Source organism: Astatotilapia calliptera, chromosome 7 (genome assembly GCF_964374335.1).
Source record: "Astatotilapia calliptera chromosome 7, fAstCal68.1, whole genome shotgun sequence".
In the NCBI taxonomy this organism is placed as follows: domain Eukaryota; kingdom Metazoa; phylum Chordata; class Actinopteri; order Cichliformes; family Cichlidae; genus Astatotilapia; species Astatotilapia calliptera.
In genome coordinates this window covers 55,067,636-55,084,082 of record NC_137428.1, presented here as the reverse complement: position 1 = coordinate 55,084,082, position 16,447 = coordinate 55,067,636, and the positions used below count along the sequence as shown (strand labels likewise).

Genomic DNA, 16,447 nt, shown 5'->3' with positions numbered 1-16,447 from the left:
GATTTGAAATTTTATTGGAAACCCTCAACAGTAACAGTGGGCCCTCACTCTGCTGAGATAATGATAATAATAATAATAATAATAATAATAATAATAATAATAAAGAGACACGTAGGAGCGATATTCAAAACTGATTTTATTATGTTTGTAATAGTTTGATTAACAGTCCCCTGCATATCTGTACACTAAACTACAATAATTACTCTAAATATGAAATTACAACCATTGGACAACTGCATGAAAAGGAGTACATTCAATTATATGTATATATATTTTTTAATTAATTTTTTTTAACTTATTAGTATTTCAACAGTGGGGTAGCACAAGTTCAGGGTGTCTCTAGTGCACATCGAGTAGTGAGTGGCTTCCACATCTGGAAACGCAAAAAGATGTAGTAAACCATATTTTAAATTACAGGTATGAAAAAAAATCATTCATCTCATGTTTACCTATTAATGTGCTTTCTTTGCATTGATATTGATACAGTATTATATTGGCAGGTGAGAAGCAGCTGTTGGGTGCACACGTTGTTTGTTAGATGTACATTTAATATAATTTCCAAAATAAAATATTAATTTGTACCTTTCTCCATAAATCTCATTATTATTTCTCATTACTTTTGCCATTCACAGAAAAGCCCCCCTGCTCTTTGATGTCTCCTCTGAATGAATGTCCTCATTTGTTTAATAAAAAATAATAACAATAAGTAAACATGTATTTTCCTCCATGTGGGCTAATTAACACATCACATTATTGTGTCACTTCTATCCTAGACTGATGCAAGCCACTACCAATAATATTTTCAGTAATATACTTGTTTTAAACTTCATAGTTGTAATCGTAAGAACTTCTGTGCACCTTTTCTTCCCATCACATTGTAATGCGAGCTAGCCATTTGGTTTATTACTCTTTAAAATATGTAAATCTACCCTGGCCAAAACACTGGAGTATATACAATGCTATTGATGTGCCCTATGTACAATCAAAACTGAGTCTCTATCTCTGTGATTGTACTCTAGCAAACAGAAACATCAGTGTGTCTTCAGTAGGTCTGTCTACTATTTAATCGTTTTTGTCTTGATGCTTAGGCCCAGATCTGGAAGGCAAAGAAAATAGACATTACAAGATATAACCAGACAGAAACCTGGAGTAATCACATGTGCCAGATCAGATATCATACCCGAAGAGTGTGGTCCCAGGAACCTGTGCAGAAGGCTGTCCCATCAGGGGAAACCCGCAGGGTGCTGACACGGTTCTCGTGTCCAAACAGAATAGAGACCCGTGTTCCTTTGAGAACATCCCAAACATTAATGGTGTAGTCGTTGTAGCCACCAAACAGTAGCCGGCCTGGGGAAAGAGAGGGCACACCCAAAATGTTTTAGCGGCATTATCCTTAAGCTCAGTACAAACAACGGCGAAGGTAAATATTCTATATATCGTACCACTGAGCGAGAAATCAACACTGGAGACGCCAAATATGATGCTGTCTTTGGAATAGATAGCCACTTCCCTGTCTGCCCTTAGGTCATACAGGCGGCACTGTAACAAAGGGGAGTGTTTTCATTTTTTTCTGTTTTTTTATGGTGCAGTGTAATTATGATTAATTATCTGCAGCACGCTGCACATGAAAACTGGCTTCACCAGTCAAAGGTAACATGAAGAAATCAATTCTTACTGTAGCGTCATCCGATCCAGATGCAAAAGCGTCTCCGCTGGGATAGTATCTGTTAAAATACAGACAGCAGTAATAAGAAATCAATTTTTAAAGCTCTTACATGTAAGATTTGAATACTTCTGACTTATAGCAACTCCTAGTGGTAGCATAAGAAAATGAGACTCCAGATTTTAACATTTTTGTTTGCAAACAAAAATATAGAGGCCATTACAATAACATAAAATATGTTATGATAATGCACACATGATGAGGCCTTTAAAACACTTCCTTTTAATGCGTAATTATAAATAGAAAAGGCACTCATCTTTACACTTACCTTCTCTACACTTATATTCAGGAGCCATTACAAGGGTGTGACTTACCGTACGCTATTTATGTCTGACTCGTGAGTTTCAAAGGACTGAATACACTGCCCTGAACGCATATCCCAGACATTGGCCTTCTTATCACAGCCCTGCCAATGAAAGCAAAGCAGAAAGTGTCAAAAATTTCAGTGTTTAGCCTCTTTAAGTAAGCTGTACCGAAAGCTGTGCAGAAAGTGTCCTCACCCCCGAAACAAACGTGTTTCCGGTTTCAGATGGGGCCAGATCCAGACACAACACGTCTGCAGCGTGTCCATGGAAACTCTGTAACAGCTGCCCACTCTCAACATCCCATAATGCACATGTTCCATCCCCGCTGGACGTCAGGATCTTGAATGCATGCGGCAAGAGAAAAAAAAAAAGAAGTCGTTACAGGCTATCATGTAGTTGTAAATGGACTGCCTTTGCAGTGTGACACCTCATGTGACCAGGAAGTCAAACTTGTAAATTATTAACAAAGTATGGGAGCTCTCACTGGAATATAGAAGGAAGTGATATCTGATTGAGAGAAAAATAAAAAGGTAGCTTGCAGCTACTGTTTCCACAGGCATTTTACCCATGATCCTCAGTGGTTTGTGGATGTTTTTAGAGTGTGGTGACAGTTTTCTCACCTGCATATCCGAGTTGGTGAAGCTACAAGCAGACAGGTAGTTTGTGTGCATGGCCACTGACTTCTTCTTTGCAGCTAAGTTCTCATTCTTGTCCAAAGACAGAGGATAAACTGAGCATTTATTGTCCAGGCCTCTGCAACAGAGAAGCTACACACTTTACCACAAAAACAAAATACAGAAAAGCAACAAAAAATACAGCAAAATACAACCAGATCTGGATCATCATAGAGAGTAACGCACTCACCCACAAGCTACAGCGCAGCCAGAGGGGGCATAGGCACAGGCCATCACCCAGGTGCAAGGCATTGTCACAGCATGTTCCTATAAACATCAGAAGACAAGGCTTTTGTGCTCGAGCCGCACAGGGAGAATTCATTATCCATAATCAAAGCAGAACAACTAGCTTTGGTTTGTCCCATGTAGAAAACTTTAGAAAACACTTTTACACAATTTCAGTTTTTATCATCTAACTCTGATGTCTCCTTCATAAAAACAGGACAGTTGGATTTACCATCAGCACACAATAGATATATTGATGCACAAATCCTATGTGTCACTCCTATCTGATCTAAAAAAAAAAATTCTATCTAAAGCAAACTTATTACCATCATGGAAATTTATATTATTTTTATTGTTATCGATTCAAAAGCAAAAAATACAAATATCTAAGAATACGTGACCCATGAAAAGTAAAAGTTACCTTGTTGGTGGTGAAAGCGTCCCACACAATAACTTTTCCATCCTGTATCAAAAGATAATAAAGGTTTGTACACTTTTAAAACACATGCCACCAACAACAAACTTGCTCTGCAGTCAGCTGGAAACGAGACTAGGGGTTTGTGACCTGTGAGGAGCTGACGATCCTCCTCTTGTCCTTGCACCAGTCCATGCACAGAACTTTATTCCCGTGCCCCTTCAGGGTCCTCCGGGTCTTCATGACAAACTGGCCAAGCCCCTCCACCTTCTCTGCCACCTGATGTACTGCACAAACACACATGTATATTATACATTAAACATGTCCCCACATTAACACTCATGGCAGCAGCCAGGATTAAACTACAGCAGGCCCATCTAAATGGAGGAATATTGAATTAATCTATTTTTAATCTGCCATGTCTCAGATAGCCCGAATCACATAAAATATGCATCAGAAATGACCTGTGCTTGATTTTCACGTTTTTATTTCACACTCTTGCTTTAATTGTCATATTGTTCAGATATTATGAGTAAAATATGAGTAAAAATAAATCAATAAATAAAAAGAAAGAAAGTAAAGGAAAACAGTCCATGGATGAAACATGGATGAAAGTATTAGGCTATGAAATGGGGAGGCAAACAAAACAGCCTGCCCCCGTCTCTTGACAAATCGGTGACATCGGCGCCGATCGGATCGATAATCTGCTCCGCCAAATCCCCCATCTCCGGTAACACCGGCGATCTTTGACTTCTGGCGGAGAAACGTGAGGCTATGAGGAGACGCTCGCTGTTATCCGTCCCGTCACAGGGTAAACGCAGGAATGAATCAGGGCCTCTCCATTTTTTTAGCACTCACGCTCGACATCGTGCAGCTTCGCTCTTTCCTCCTCCAGCTTCGACTTCAGCGTCTCCGACTCCGTTTTGAGGTGAGCCAGAGTCTCGTTCAGCGGTACCTCCTGTGTCGCCATTTCAGGGGTTGGAGGGGATCTCATATATTTCCTTTGAGCAGGAAGCGATCGGCAGCGAAAAGGCTTAGAGCAGAGCTAACAGCTGATGCTGCTGTCATGACGTCAGAGGGCGAAGATGCTCCTCCAGTTTCCAGGGGAGGAGGATCCTGCATCCCGGTGATGCTGCCGCACACACACACACACACAGGATGCATCCCCTAAGCAACACTACACTCAGCTTAATAATGCATTTTTTTCACGCTGCCCACATGAAGAGAAGGGACAAGCTCGTTTGCCTGAAAGGCATTAATATGGCAGAGGGAGAGGGAGAGAGGGCTTTCTGGCATTTTAATATGCTGAAATGGAGCAAAGATGTTTTCATTTTAACCAAAAAAGAATTACTGAGAAAACAAGTAATATTGTTTGTTAAAGTAATTTTATTCTTCTTCATTTTTTTTAATGAGCTGTTATGAGTTGGTGATTTGGCATGCTATTTTATAAATTCATATTACTTCATTTTCACATCTTACATCCTCTGATTCAACTACAGGACACACATATGAAAAAAATACACAGTGAGCATTTAATTAACTCATATTTTAGCCTTGCTGTATTTTAACCTGAGTATATGATAGTATAAAATAGGTTTGCATTGGTATAGCTTTAATCCAAGATAATGCCTTTATTCATTTATTTAGCATGTTATTGCAATTTAAATAAAAATGTACACACACACACACACACACACATATTATATACAGTACACAAGAATAAAATATCATTGCTATGTCGTGTTTGGTCAAAATGTTGCAATGTTATTCAGTTGTTCTTTGTTTTAAACATGTGCTGTACAGGGTTTTAATGAAAGTGCTTAAATATTTCTATCTACAATCTAGTGCAACTTTAAACAGACTGACTAAGACTCAGCATAAGGAGTAAAAATGTCAAAGGATCTGTGTGTCAGATCCTGTTGAGGAAGTCGAGATGAAGGCTGTTCGGGACCTGCAGCAGCTCCAGAGCCTGTGTGGACGTGCAGAATGGAAACGTGACCTGGAAACGATAATCTGCATCCAGCATCAGCTGTGCGGAGCCTTCGTGGTCTTGGAGCAAAGACTGGAATGAGAAATATATTGACAGCTTAGTCAACTGTATTTATTTTGGCTAGGAGGGTGTTTATATTTGAAAATGAACAGCTGGGCTCACCTGAACTTTGCGGACAAACGATGATGTCACTCTTTTTTCAAAATCGTCAATGGGCGTGTACGAGTTCAAAATTTTGACAATCTACAAATTTTAATGTTAGGTTGGAGTTTAGTGCGAGATTTAAAAATGAAAAAAAAAGAACCCACCAAAACCACATTTTAGACAACAGATGGAAGTACCTGAACGGGGCTGAGTTCAGAGCATTTTTCAATGATCTCCTTGGCATCATCATCAGTGGATTTGTTGACTTGCAGTAACCACGCAGTTTGAGCCAGTGGCTTCAAAGTATCCATAGCATTCACGTTTTGAAGTTCCTTCTCTTTCAGCCACTCTTCTAGATAACTGATGTTGCATCTGAAAAGAGAAAGCAGCTGTTAAACTAAACTCTCTTTGAGTTGTGTTCAAAGCACATACCTGATCTGCGAGCACAGACCTGATCTGCATCCCCTTCCTGCAGGAGCACATGTCCTTGCGGAGCATGATGTTGTTAAGAGTGATCGCAGCCACGAGGTAGAACAGCTGTTTGATCACTTGTTTGATGAGGCCCTGGTCCAGACTATGGTGGTTCATGGTGGAGTGGAAGACAGTTAGATGCTGGAGGATGGAGGAGATGGTGTAGGTCTCTGATTCCTCATAGAAGCTGTTGGAACGCTTCCTGAAGCCCGTCGGCTTCATGCTAGAAATCCCCTGTAGACTCTCGTGCTCCAGCATGCCGGGTACTAAGAAAGTGTAGAAGTAGGGTTTAGCTTACTCATAAAAGGATTTTTTTGGCAAAATATTACATTTGAAAAAACATTACCAATAGTGGGAGTAAGAGTCTTTTGCATGACTGAGATAAACCGATGATAGATTTGGATGGCCAGATCGCTGAGAATCTGTCTGTGTTCCGACAAATCGAAATTCTGCAAGCAGTTTTTTTTCTGGCGAGGTGTACTTTGCTTCAGGAACTCCTTTTGTTAACAGGATGGAAAACAAGAGCATTTTAATATGTATATGATATTATCAACAGACAGAAATGAAACAGTAACTACTGATTTTTTTTAAAAAAAGTAAATTTGTACTTCCTCCCCGCTGTACTGCTTCAGACAGTTGAGGAGCTGGTGGGTGTTTGAGAGCCAGAAGGACAGGAACTCTAAATCTTTTTGATGACTCTAAAACAGGAAAATGTTGTTTACATTATTAGATATAAACAATACCTCAAAATACATCAATCCATTCACCAGTCTATCCATATATATCCAGGGGAACAGAGAGGTGTTCCCAGGCCAGCCAAGAGATATAATCTCTGCAGCATGTCCTGGGTCTACCCCACCTCCTCCTGCTAGGACTTGTTTCTCAGCTAGCTTAACCCCACCTATCTGGGGTGCAAAACCCCAAACGAGAATCTTGAGCTCAAGAGTTTTACTTCCTGGTTAAACAAGGGTTACAAAAATAGTTAACTTTACCACGATGACTTTCTTGACTCCACCAATGATTGCATTCATAAGGGACTTGAGTTTTGCCTCATCGTTCAGGTAGTCCGCATGGCGGATGCACATGAAGAGGATGTAAGCTGGCAGGGTCGGGATCATGTTGACCGCCACGCCTTTGAGTTTCAGATCTGCGAGGAAATCGGGACAAATTTGTCCGAGAATATGGTTTATCCATTCATCCGAGTTTTAATACCCTCACTCCTGCTCACATCCATGGATCAAATAGCTTATATGATTATTAAATAAAAGGCAGGTAACATGGGCATATTGCAGACATAGTGCAGGGGAAGAATACCCAGAATGATGTTTTCAATGAGCCTTGGTTCATCCTCTCTCTTGTACTCCAACATGCCAAGGTAATCTTTGGGAAGGGTGGATGCAGTTTTTTGCCTCGCTGTTTGAGAAACAATAAATGTGATGAAAAAGTTGAGACAGCTTGTATGGACTCGATTTCTTTGTTTACATGTGGCGCAGGAGCTCCAGTGCTACCTCTCTGTGACGTTTCGAGGCTCTTAACTTGAGTCTGAAGTTTCTTTATTAATCTGTCTTTCTGGTCGAGCAGCTCGTCAAAGTCCTGAATTAAAAGTGGAATCAGTTATTGGTTTACTCTCACTGTAACCTTCTACCCTTCGTACGCTCAACGCACCATGTTCTCAGCAGTTAACCGTGAAGTCTCCTCTCTGAGTTTGCTTTTGACCTCATTCTCCATCAGCTGCTGTCTCTTCAAGTGATCATTCTCCTCTTCCAGCTCCTCTACTCTGCCTTGAAGCTCTCTCTTCTCCCCCTCCAGCTCTTCAGCTTTTTCCTCAAAGTACCTAAAAAAAACATCCAAAATCAGGATGAACCAGATATGACCATCACTACTTTAATCAAGAAAGACATCACTACCGCTGAGTAATTTACCTCCGTTGTGAGCTCTCTTCTGTAATCTTCTTTTGAAGATTGTGAGAGATCTCTTTGTTTTTTTCTGTTGAATGACATAAAAATAAAAGAGCAAGTTAAAACAGTAATCTGCTTCACTGCGAGACTCCTGAACAAAAGAGTGTACCTGTTAATTCTCTTTTCTGCTCCTCAACAAGGCCTTCAAGCTCTTGTTTCTGTCTCTGCAGCTCTGAAACCCGCAGCTTCAGCTCCGGGATCACCTGCGAATGAAATTAAAGCAGACGTCACAGTTACATTCTGAAGCTCGCACCTTTAACCCGTGACGTATCGAATAATACGTGCAATGACATACTGAGTTTTCACTGCTGAGTCTGGACACTTCTTGGCAAATATTTTCATTGACATTGCTTTTCTCCTGGAACAGGTTTTGCAGCTTGCTGTTCTCATTCTCAAGGTGGTCCACTTTCAATTTCAAGCCCTCTACTTGAGTCTCATAGCTTTCCTTCTGCTCCCTCTGGTGGTTTTCTAGAATCCTGCCAACAAATGTGAGACATTTAACAAATTCAAGTACAGACACCCAGAAGGAAAGCTGCACGTTTCTGTTAATAAGAAAGTGGTTTGCTATGGTTGAAAAATGAAGACCTGATGGCTTTTTGTAGGCGTTCAAAGGCTGACAGCAAATCTTCAACTTCATAAATCTTCTCTGATTCGTCAGAAGTCATCCTTTGGAGAAACAATGTGTCAGATTAAATGACTAATAGAGATGAAGTGAGGAAACACAGTGCTCAAAATATCTGGATTACCCCAGAAGAACTTCCTCTTCAACAACACCTTCAAGAAGCTGCCTTGCGATCTCACTCACTTTACCTGCAGAAAACATTCAAGGCTCATCAACAAACAACTTCTTTTTCTTTACACAAAGGAGTTTGTTTTTTTTTTACATAAAATTCTATACACACCTCTTGCTTGTTCCGACTGCTGCTTCATCTTTCTCTCCATGTTATTTCTCTGATTTTGCAGGTTGTTCAGATCTCTGCGTAGCTCGGGAATTAGTTTGACATGCTTGGTGAGCTGGATGACCTGCTCCTGCAGGTCTGAGTTCGCCTGCGCCCCCTCTTCTAACTTTCTCTGCAGGATGACTCGTTCTTCTTTCAGCCTTTTTATCTCCTCTTTCAGAGTTGCCACCTCGGCCTCGTGGTCCTGTCTCTGAATTTCAATGTTGTTTTCCGCGATCCTTCAGAGAAGAAAAAGCTATCTGATTAAACCAAAGAAGCTGGGATATATATATAGCTTCTTTGGGAGAAATATTAGCTTAAATATTTGCTCAACCATGCTGTACACCAGCAGTGTTTTTCTTTTTCCCTCACACTGTCCCCAAAGTGCTTGCTCATAAGGGGAGCTATATAAACAAAATTGAATTGAATTGAATTCTGCAATTGTTATACTGGTCCCACCGCTTGAGATCAAACTGGGCTGTGTGTTGCACATAAACTAAAAGGAGTTGGAACCCCAGCTGTAGATGATAAATCTCACTTTTTAAATACTTACTTTCTAAGCCTTGCTTCATTTTCTTTTTCTTCCAGAAGGTTCCTCTTTACTTGATCAAAGGTCTCTGAAAGATTGTGAGGCCGGTCACAAATGTGACGCAAACGCAGTCACTGTGGTGTTTATACAGAAATCTCAACTCTTATTACCTTTGGCGTCTTTGGTAGAAGCTTCAAATGTTTTCTCCAACTTCTCCTTCTCAAGGTTGAGAACTTCTACTTCCTTTTGAAGTTGTGCGATTGTCTAGGCAAGAAAAACAGGTTTTCCTAAAGGATCTCAAACAGAGCGCTTCCTCTGCAAACAAAAATGCAGCAAAGACACAAACAGACTTCAGGCATCAACTTCAATACTAACCAAACTGGCATCTTCTTTAGCTTTCTTCTCTCGTTTCTCTAAAGAAGCCTTCTGGTTGGTTGATTTTTCCAGCTGTGTCTCCAGACCCTGAAGCTTTTCCATAGTTTGGGAGTGTGAGTTTGCTAAGCTTGTCAACCTTTCCAATAATCCACGATTCTCTTTGTTCTGTCAGGGAACACATTAAATTACATTATCTGCAAAAAACAAAAAGAAAATCACAGCTAAAATTTGTCTCGAAGCACCGTTACCTGCTCTTCAATCTTCTTTCTGAGCTGCTGCACCCGGTAGGAGAGCTGGACATTAAGCACGAGCCGACGCATAGTCTGAAATCGCCGTCGTGCCAGCCACGCTCTGGCATACTTCTGGATAACCAGCGCTTTGTGTTCTTCTATCATCTGAGGTTTACATAAATCAGGAGGTTACATTCAATTTGTCAACAATATTTATTTTAGTGATGAAAATGATTCGTAAACTGTCTGTTACAGACCTTCTTGTATCGTTTACGAGCTATCCAACCTCGTGTGAAGGCCTGGATGGTGATGGTTGCCAGACGCACTACCTGGTAGACCTGCCTCAGGCGGTAGCCTCTCCAGTGTCTCTGTATCACCAATGCTGCCCAGCCCTGCTTCAGTGTCGCAGCAGTCACTGTTTTACTGAAGGTTTACAAACAAAATAAGTGTATATTCATTTTATAATCTTAAGAGGAATCTTTACAGGATGCAGGTCAACAAAACTCAAACAAGTGAACGGTTCTAACCGGATTGTCCTCTTTCCACGGACATACTGCTGGAGAATGATGGCGGCCTTTCTTAGGGCCAGGTACTTCCTCCTCTGGCTCCATCCACGAGCATGTTTCTGGATGGTCTCACAGGCTCCTCGAAGTCGGTCCAGACGCAGCTTCTCGAGATAAGCTACCTGACCAGCTCTGAAGAAGATCTTTGTCCGGCCAAACTTATACTGGTTAGAGTCCTGGGGAGCAAGCCATGAGGACAAAGTGATGCACGGCCATGAATGACACTTACATTAGTGAGTGCCATATGATACAACATACGTGAATCAACCTCTGCAGCACATTCTTGCAAGTCTGTTTCTTGTCATTGAGGTCTGCCTCCATGTGTGACATTAGGATACTGTATCTGCTGTAAAACTCAATGTATGTCCACCTACAAACAAAAACCATGCCAATACTCAGCATGATGACATGGAGCTGAACATGCTATAAGTTGTAATTATGCTGCATGAACATACATATATATATGTACCTGGATGGGTAGCTCTGTGCACTGATACGAATAGTTTCAAGGACTCCGCAGGCTCGCAGCTGCTGCACTACCCTCCTGGAGTCATACCTAAAAACATGAGAAAACACCAAAAACAGAAACATGAGCAAACACTTCAGTGACACAAGAGTGAAACATCTGAATTAAAAATTCATTAGTAATCATACTCAAATGGGAGCTTTTCATCGTTAGGCTTAATGCAGCGCACGTAGTGAGGCGTGGTCGCATTCAGTGTTTCCATGAGTAAGGAGAGGGAGCTGCGAAACTGCATTCAACAACATCGTTCAAGAGACAGAACAGAAATACAAATTCAGCCGGTTGGATAGGAAACAATACAGTATGTGAACTTCAGTGAGAATGTGAGTTCAGCCTAGAGCAAAGCAGAGAAACAGAGCAAACATTAGCACCTTATCTCCCACTGAGGTTCTCAGGTTTTTATTGGCTGGTTTCACTGAAGGCCTGGCGGGCTTCACTTTGACACTCTTACCGATCGCAGTGTTCTTCTCCTCCTCTTGGAAAAAGTTGGCCAGAAAAGGTAACTGATAACATTTGCAAATAAGAGGAATCTGTTAAAATGAGGAAAAGCAAACATAAAGTGAACATACGTGAAAGCTTTTGATTACCTTACTAGACCTCATCATGTCCACGAGTTCTTCATAGAGAGCATCTCTGTTCTTCTCGAGAAAACCTCTGCACTGATATTCCACCTGTAGAAATATGTATATAAGAAAACAGTTCATAAAGTTTATAACGGCAGGGAATTTTTTGCTATATTGTGCAGATGCCAGGTGATTAGACTCCACCTTGTCTGCAAAGTGCTGAATCACAAAGGCCTCATTTGATAACCTGGGCTTCTCAAACATAGGGCTGGCTTGTAGGTAGTTATAAAGCTTTTGCAACCAGCTTTGATCGGTGCCTTGAGGGAACTGTGAAGCAGAAAGACGTAAAAAAAAAAGATGCTGACAATCAAGTCAAAATGCAATTTGTGACTGATAACACCAAGATCCTATTATTAATCAGATCTTACTAAACATTCTTCATCGAGCAAGTCAAGGATCCCCATCTTTGCTTCAATCAGATCGATGACAGGTTGATTGTCATAGAAATCTATCAGCGTCCATGGGATGTCCTCTTTCATGTACTCCTCTTGCTCCAGCTTGAATACATGCTGAAAAGACCCAAGAGAATAAACGTGTAAGCTGGTAAAGAGGTGCGTGTGGTAATTAGCAGTGAATGTGGAAGAAGGCATTGCTGACCAGGTTAAACTGCTGTTGAAGCTTTTCGTTTGCATAGTTGATGCAAAACTGTTCAAAGCTGTTGATGTCAAATGTTTCAAAACTGAAGGAAAAAAACCAGAATGGACATTTAAAAATGTCAGCAAAAGAAAGCTGCACACATATTGAAAAAAAGAAAAAGAAAAAAGAGTTGCGCTTGCATTACCCATAAATGTCCAGAACACCAATGAAAGCATGTTGCTTTCCTGGCACCTGTAGTGCTGTGTTTATCCTGTTTATAATGCAGTCAAACAGATGGGCATAGATATGCTTAGCTAGAGCGTCTCTGGCATTTACTGCCCGATCTTTGGGGACCGGCTTCACAACCGTTTCGGCTACCAGAACGATCCTCCGATGGCACAGCCAGCGTACGAGCCCCTCTGCGCTCACCCCCAGCAGCTCGCAGAAGACAGCCAGGTGTGGATCACTGGGCTGAAAGATATACAAATCAAGCTTTGTACATAACCTGGTGAATGATTCAAGATCGGTCGCACACACAAGTTATGAACAGCTACTCACGGGAACTAATGATTTGTCATCGCCTATGTTTTTAATCTCCACATTACCCAAATGCAGAATGGCTGCCAGAACTTTAAACACATCTGACTGAAAGTCCTCCTTCAATCCTGGAGAAAAGACGTTAAAGCTAAGATAAAACTTTAAAATCATAAAGGGAGGTTTCAGTCATGTTGAGGCAACCTTTACCCAGAAGTGAGAAGGTCTGTCGAGTCTCTTCCAAGTCCTTCTTGTCATTCACACCTTCAATGGTTATGTCACCACCCATGCAGGTGTAGTTGAACTTGTCTGCACTCTCTGCAGATGAAAGATTATATTACTGATGCTGCTTATAATAAACTACTGCAAGACTTAGTTGTGTTTTCTGGGTGAGTTAGTTTAAATAGTAATAAAACAGCAGCAGTTAAGTGTCACAAATCCACAATAAACCCTCAGTGCAAATACTTACGTAGTCTCAGGTTCTTAAACGCTGGTGAGTCTGCACAGGAACAAATCTGGTAAAATATGTGGTAATTACGCTCATTTTCTGCCTGAAACAAAAACAGAACTTAAGATTAGTATTATGGATTAAACACAGTAACGAAACTTGAAAGAATCCTGATCTCACAATCATGCATACCTGAAAGACCACTCTGGATTTCTCTAACAGGTAGGTCCTCATGTTTGCTCCGATGATCCGGTACTTCCTGTCAAAGCTGATCTCTGTGTATTTCCCAAAACGGCTGCTGTTGTCGTTCCTAGTGGTCTTTGCATTTCCTATTGCCTTAAGAGGAAATGAATTATAAGAACTATTTATAAGATTTTTTTGTGTATGAATAAATATGTGAACATTTTTGCCTGTTCAGTTCAACAGCTGTTTTGTGTAGTCTCGAGATCGTACCTCTGTTATTGGATTGGATGCCAGGACTTTGTCTTCAACTCGTGTCTTATTTGCAGATTTGCTCACAACAGCAAAGTACCTCATAGCGTATCGAGCAGACACCGTTTTACCAGCTCCAGATTCACCGCTGACTATGATAGACTGGTTCTTGTGGTTTCTGAGAAAGAAAAGGGGGATATAAACAAAGTACGCACCACTGTGTCTTGAAGCATTACTTGGGACTTACTTGGGCAGTTATTGACTAGATTTCATTTTAATGATCACCAGGACATAAACGCATGCACGCATAGCACACAACCATACAGTTGTGGTCAGGTGATGTCATGGCAATTTGGGGCCTTTAATTATTTCTTTGGACTTTTCTTTTTCCAGGGTGGAATGATTATGTTTAATGAGTTTAAAAAACAAACAAAAAAACCCCAACAATAATTAGGCGCATTTTGAAGTGAGTTTGGCTTTTCTCTAACCCCCACAGGGTCAAATAGATATACATACACTCACTCAAATCTAATAAGTGGGGCTGAAGGCTGTACATTGTTTATTATCTTAACAAGGCCAAGGTCTATTAACTTCTCATTAGTGATCATGATTGCCTACAACTGTCAGTTTCCCTTTTCCAGCATAAAAAGGATTTGCCTGACAGCACTTATTGGACTGACTAATACAGAACAGTGGGAGACTCCAATGAACTCAGTGATCTGCAGATTCCAAGAGCATCAGTTCAAACAACTGTACATAAGTACAAGTTATTTAGATGTTTTAACACTTTCTTGGTGCTGACCAAGAAAGTTTGCCCCATGCATATGTTAGTAGAGTCCTTTTAAATCTGCAGACTCATGCTCACTGCCTCCAATCTGCATACAGCCATCAGTTCTCGCTGATGTAAAACTACTATAAAACTTAAATGAGGCAATCTCAACTTTTATTTACCTTGCCATCTGTTTGTAAGCCTCCTCTGCCACTGCAAATATATGAGGGTCCATGTCTCCCATGTTCTGTCCTGAGTAGGCATGAATGATTGCATCTCCATAGATAGGAAGCTGCTTATAGGGATTTAGAGCCACCAATATAATACCTGAAATGAGGGAACAACACAGACTAAGCAAGAAACTTAACCTGCTAACACCTCAGTACTCAGTTACACAAATGGGTGACAAATTAACAAAAACGAAAAAACACAACAACAGCATAAAGTGTTTTAGTAAGGTGTTGGTTCACTATGTTGGCCAAAAATCTCTGATGACTCTTAAAGCCATAATATGTGAGTCATTATTTGTATACTTATCATGTTATTCAGTGATTCATCGTGACTGCATCAGCTGCATCAGTATCCTGTTTGTGATCACTTGGAGCAACGTCGTATGAATTTACAGTAAAAATGCATTACAGAGCCACAGGACCACCTCATTGTAAGGGTCAAGTGTGAGAGGTTTTCCTTTAATTTATCACCCATTTGTCAGTTTAAGGCTTCTTGCAGTTGTACCACAGTAGGTATAGATGATTCTGGACTCCACAAATCGCACTTTGAGATTGTGCAGGACTGCAGGTTCATGCAAGTAACTCAGAGCTGTCAGGTCATTCTCTCCCACCAAGATGTCTGGGTTTCGGAGAGGAGGGAGTTGTGGTTTAGACGGGTCAACAGTGTAGCAGTACTCCTGTCCAGTGATAGGTGATGTAGGAGAATCAGGTCAGCTGGTGCTTCTCACCATTATAAATGTAATACAGTCATATATTGAGGGTATTATTAGTCACTTTCCATTTTACTTACAGAGCCATCCTCCAGAAGCAATTCAAGAACTTTATCTCCTGAATGGAAATCTTTTACAATCTCTGCCGATTTCCACACATGTTCTTCATCTGATATCCACACTCTGTTGTACTAAAATGATTAAAAAAGTGACAAATAATTATTTCAGTTATTAATGCCATGGCTTACTGTACAAGTGACTAAAACCAATACATGCAAGAGAAAATCCACCCAATAGGAACCAATACTCCATCATATATGCTACCTCATAATATTATACTATAAAAAGATGTAGCTAAGTGTTTCGCCTTTAAATTCCTGTGGATCTGTTTGCTTTACAACCTTTCAGAGCGCTGACAAAGTTTCCATATGCGTCTGTAAACTTGCAACCTCTAGACTGTATGGAAACATGATCTTACGTGTATTTTAAAAGATTAGGCTTGTTTTCCCTCTTACCTTGGTGTACAGTTCCAGCACAGCCATGTTTGTGCATTATTTTAGTAACTTTTTTTGTCCGTGTGTTTATCACTTGCTGTTTCACCGCTTTCCAGGTTACCAACACATTTCCTCCCCGCCCCTCACAAATATTCCGGAATAACCTGTCAAGTTAGATTACAAACTCCCGATGATCTTTTTCAAAATAAGAGTCACCCTAAGGCGTTTTTTGAAATACACTCTGCATCATTACAGACGTTACGTCATCTATTTGTGTTAATTTATTCGTCTGCACTGTTTTGTATCATTCAAAGCAATTAAATTGTACTTATTATAAATTTACTTTTTTATTGTTGGTAGCCTGTTACTGTCCATTTTGAAAGAATCAAAAGATTAAAAGGGTGAAAAGCAATTCTGCTGTACAGATCAATTTTTACATTTTACTTGAAGCTCTTTCCCTGGACACCTAGATGCTGTAAACTATTAAAACTTCTCTAAATCCTCTCTGGTTAAGTTGATCCAAAATAGATTCAAATCCATGTATAATTTTGTTTACTGTCTGTTGTCT

The 16,447-nt window shown here is 40.5% G+C and overlaps 2 protein-coding genes across 2 annotated transcripts; both read right to left on the bottom strand.

Annotated features, from left to right (window-relative positions):
- Positions 1 to 119: 119 nt before the first annotated feature.
- gnb5a (guanine nucleotide binding protein (G protein), beta 5a) lies at positions 120 to 4,438 on the bottom strand. Its single transcript, XM_026175680.2, has 11 exons — positions 4,201 to 4,438; positions 3,493 to 3,629; positions 3,349 to 3,390; positions 2,893 to 2,969; positions 2,649 to 2,781; positions 2,224 to 2,367; positions 2,038 to 2,129; positions 1,676 to 1,724; positions 1,443 to 1,539; positions 1,181 to 1,347; positions 120 to 1,096 (listed from the first exon to the last, which is right to left on the bottom strand). Exons 1-11 carry the CDS (start codon positions 4,334 to 4,336, stop codon positions 1,085 to 1,087), a joined length of 1,086 nt encoding a protein of 361 aa, XP_026031465.1. The 5' UTR covers positions 4,337 to 4,438; the 3' UTR covers positions 120 to 1,084.
- A 270-nt stretch (positions 4,439 to 4,708) lies between these two features.
- On the bottom strand, positions 4,709 to 16,018 carry myo5c (myosin VC). The gene is made up of 40 exons (XM_026175572.2): positions 15,901 to 16,018; positions 15,466 to 15,576; positions 15,181 to 15,352; positions 14,628 to 14,772; positions 13,698 to 13,854; positions 13,437 to 13,580; positions 13,266 to 13,347; positions 13,007 to 13,114; positions 12,821 to 12,927; positions 12,468 to 12,733; positions 12,284 to 12,365; positions 12,055 to 12,195; positions 11,831 to 11,953; positions 11,651 to 11,734; positions 11,435 to 11,566; positions 11,195 to 11,292; positions 11,010 to 11,096; positions 10,799 to 10,910; positions 10,505 to 10,716; positions 10,235 to 10,400; positions 9,996 to 10,142; positions 9,748 to 9,912; positions 9,543 to 9,636; positions 9,397 to 9,460; positions 8,808 to 9,082; positions 8,652 to 8,715; positions 8,491 to 8,571; positions 8,201 to 8,381; positions 8,015 to 8,108; positions 7,870 to 7,933; positions 7,613 to 7,781; positions 7,456 to 7,540; positions 7,262 to 7,360; positions 6,940 to 7,094; positions 6,556 to 6,645; positions 6,294 to 6,444; positions 5,928 to 6,213; positions 5,674 to 5,848; positions 5,495 to 5,575; positions 4,709 to 5,404 (listed from the first exon to the last, which is right to left on the bottom strand). Exons 1-40 carry the CDS (start codon positions 15,925 to 15,927, stop codon positions 5,252 to 5,254), a joined length of 5,229 nt encoding a protein of 1,742 aa, XP_026031357.2. The 5' UTR covers positions 15,928 to 16,018; the 3' UTR covers positions 4,709 to 5,251.
- Positions 16,019 to 16,447: the final 429 nt, after the last annotated feature.

Coding starts and splice junctions, on each gene's coding strand:
- gnb5a (XM_026175680.2), bottom strand. CDS start 4,336: ATGAGATCCCCTCCAACCCCTGAAATGGCGACACAGGAGGTACCGCTG. Junction 2,970..3,348: donor ACGCTTTCACCACCAACAAG/GTAACTTTTACT, acceptor TGATGTTTATAG/GAACATGCTGTGACAATGCC. Junction 1,725..2,037: donor TCAGACATAAATAGCGTACG/GTAAGTCACACC, acceptor GTATTTTAACAG/ATACTATCCCAGCGGAGACG.
- myo5c (XM_026175572.2), bottom strand. CDS start 15,927: ATGGCTGTGCTGGAACTGTACACCAAG. Junction 10,143..10,234: donor CTCGTAAACGATACAAGAAG/GTCTGTAACAGA, acceptor TGTAAACCTCAG/ATGATAGAAGAACACAAAGC. Junction 9,913..9,995: donor GAAAGAAGATTGAAGAGCAG/GTAACGGTGCTT, acceptor GTTCCCTGACAG/AACAAAGAGAATCGTGGATT.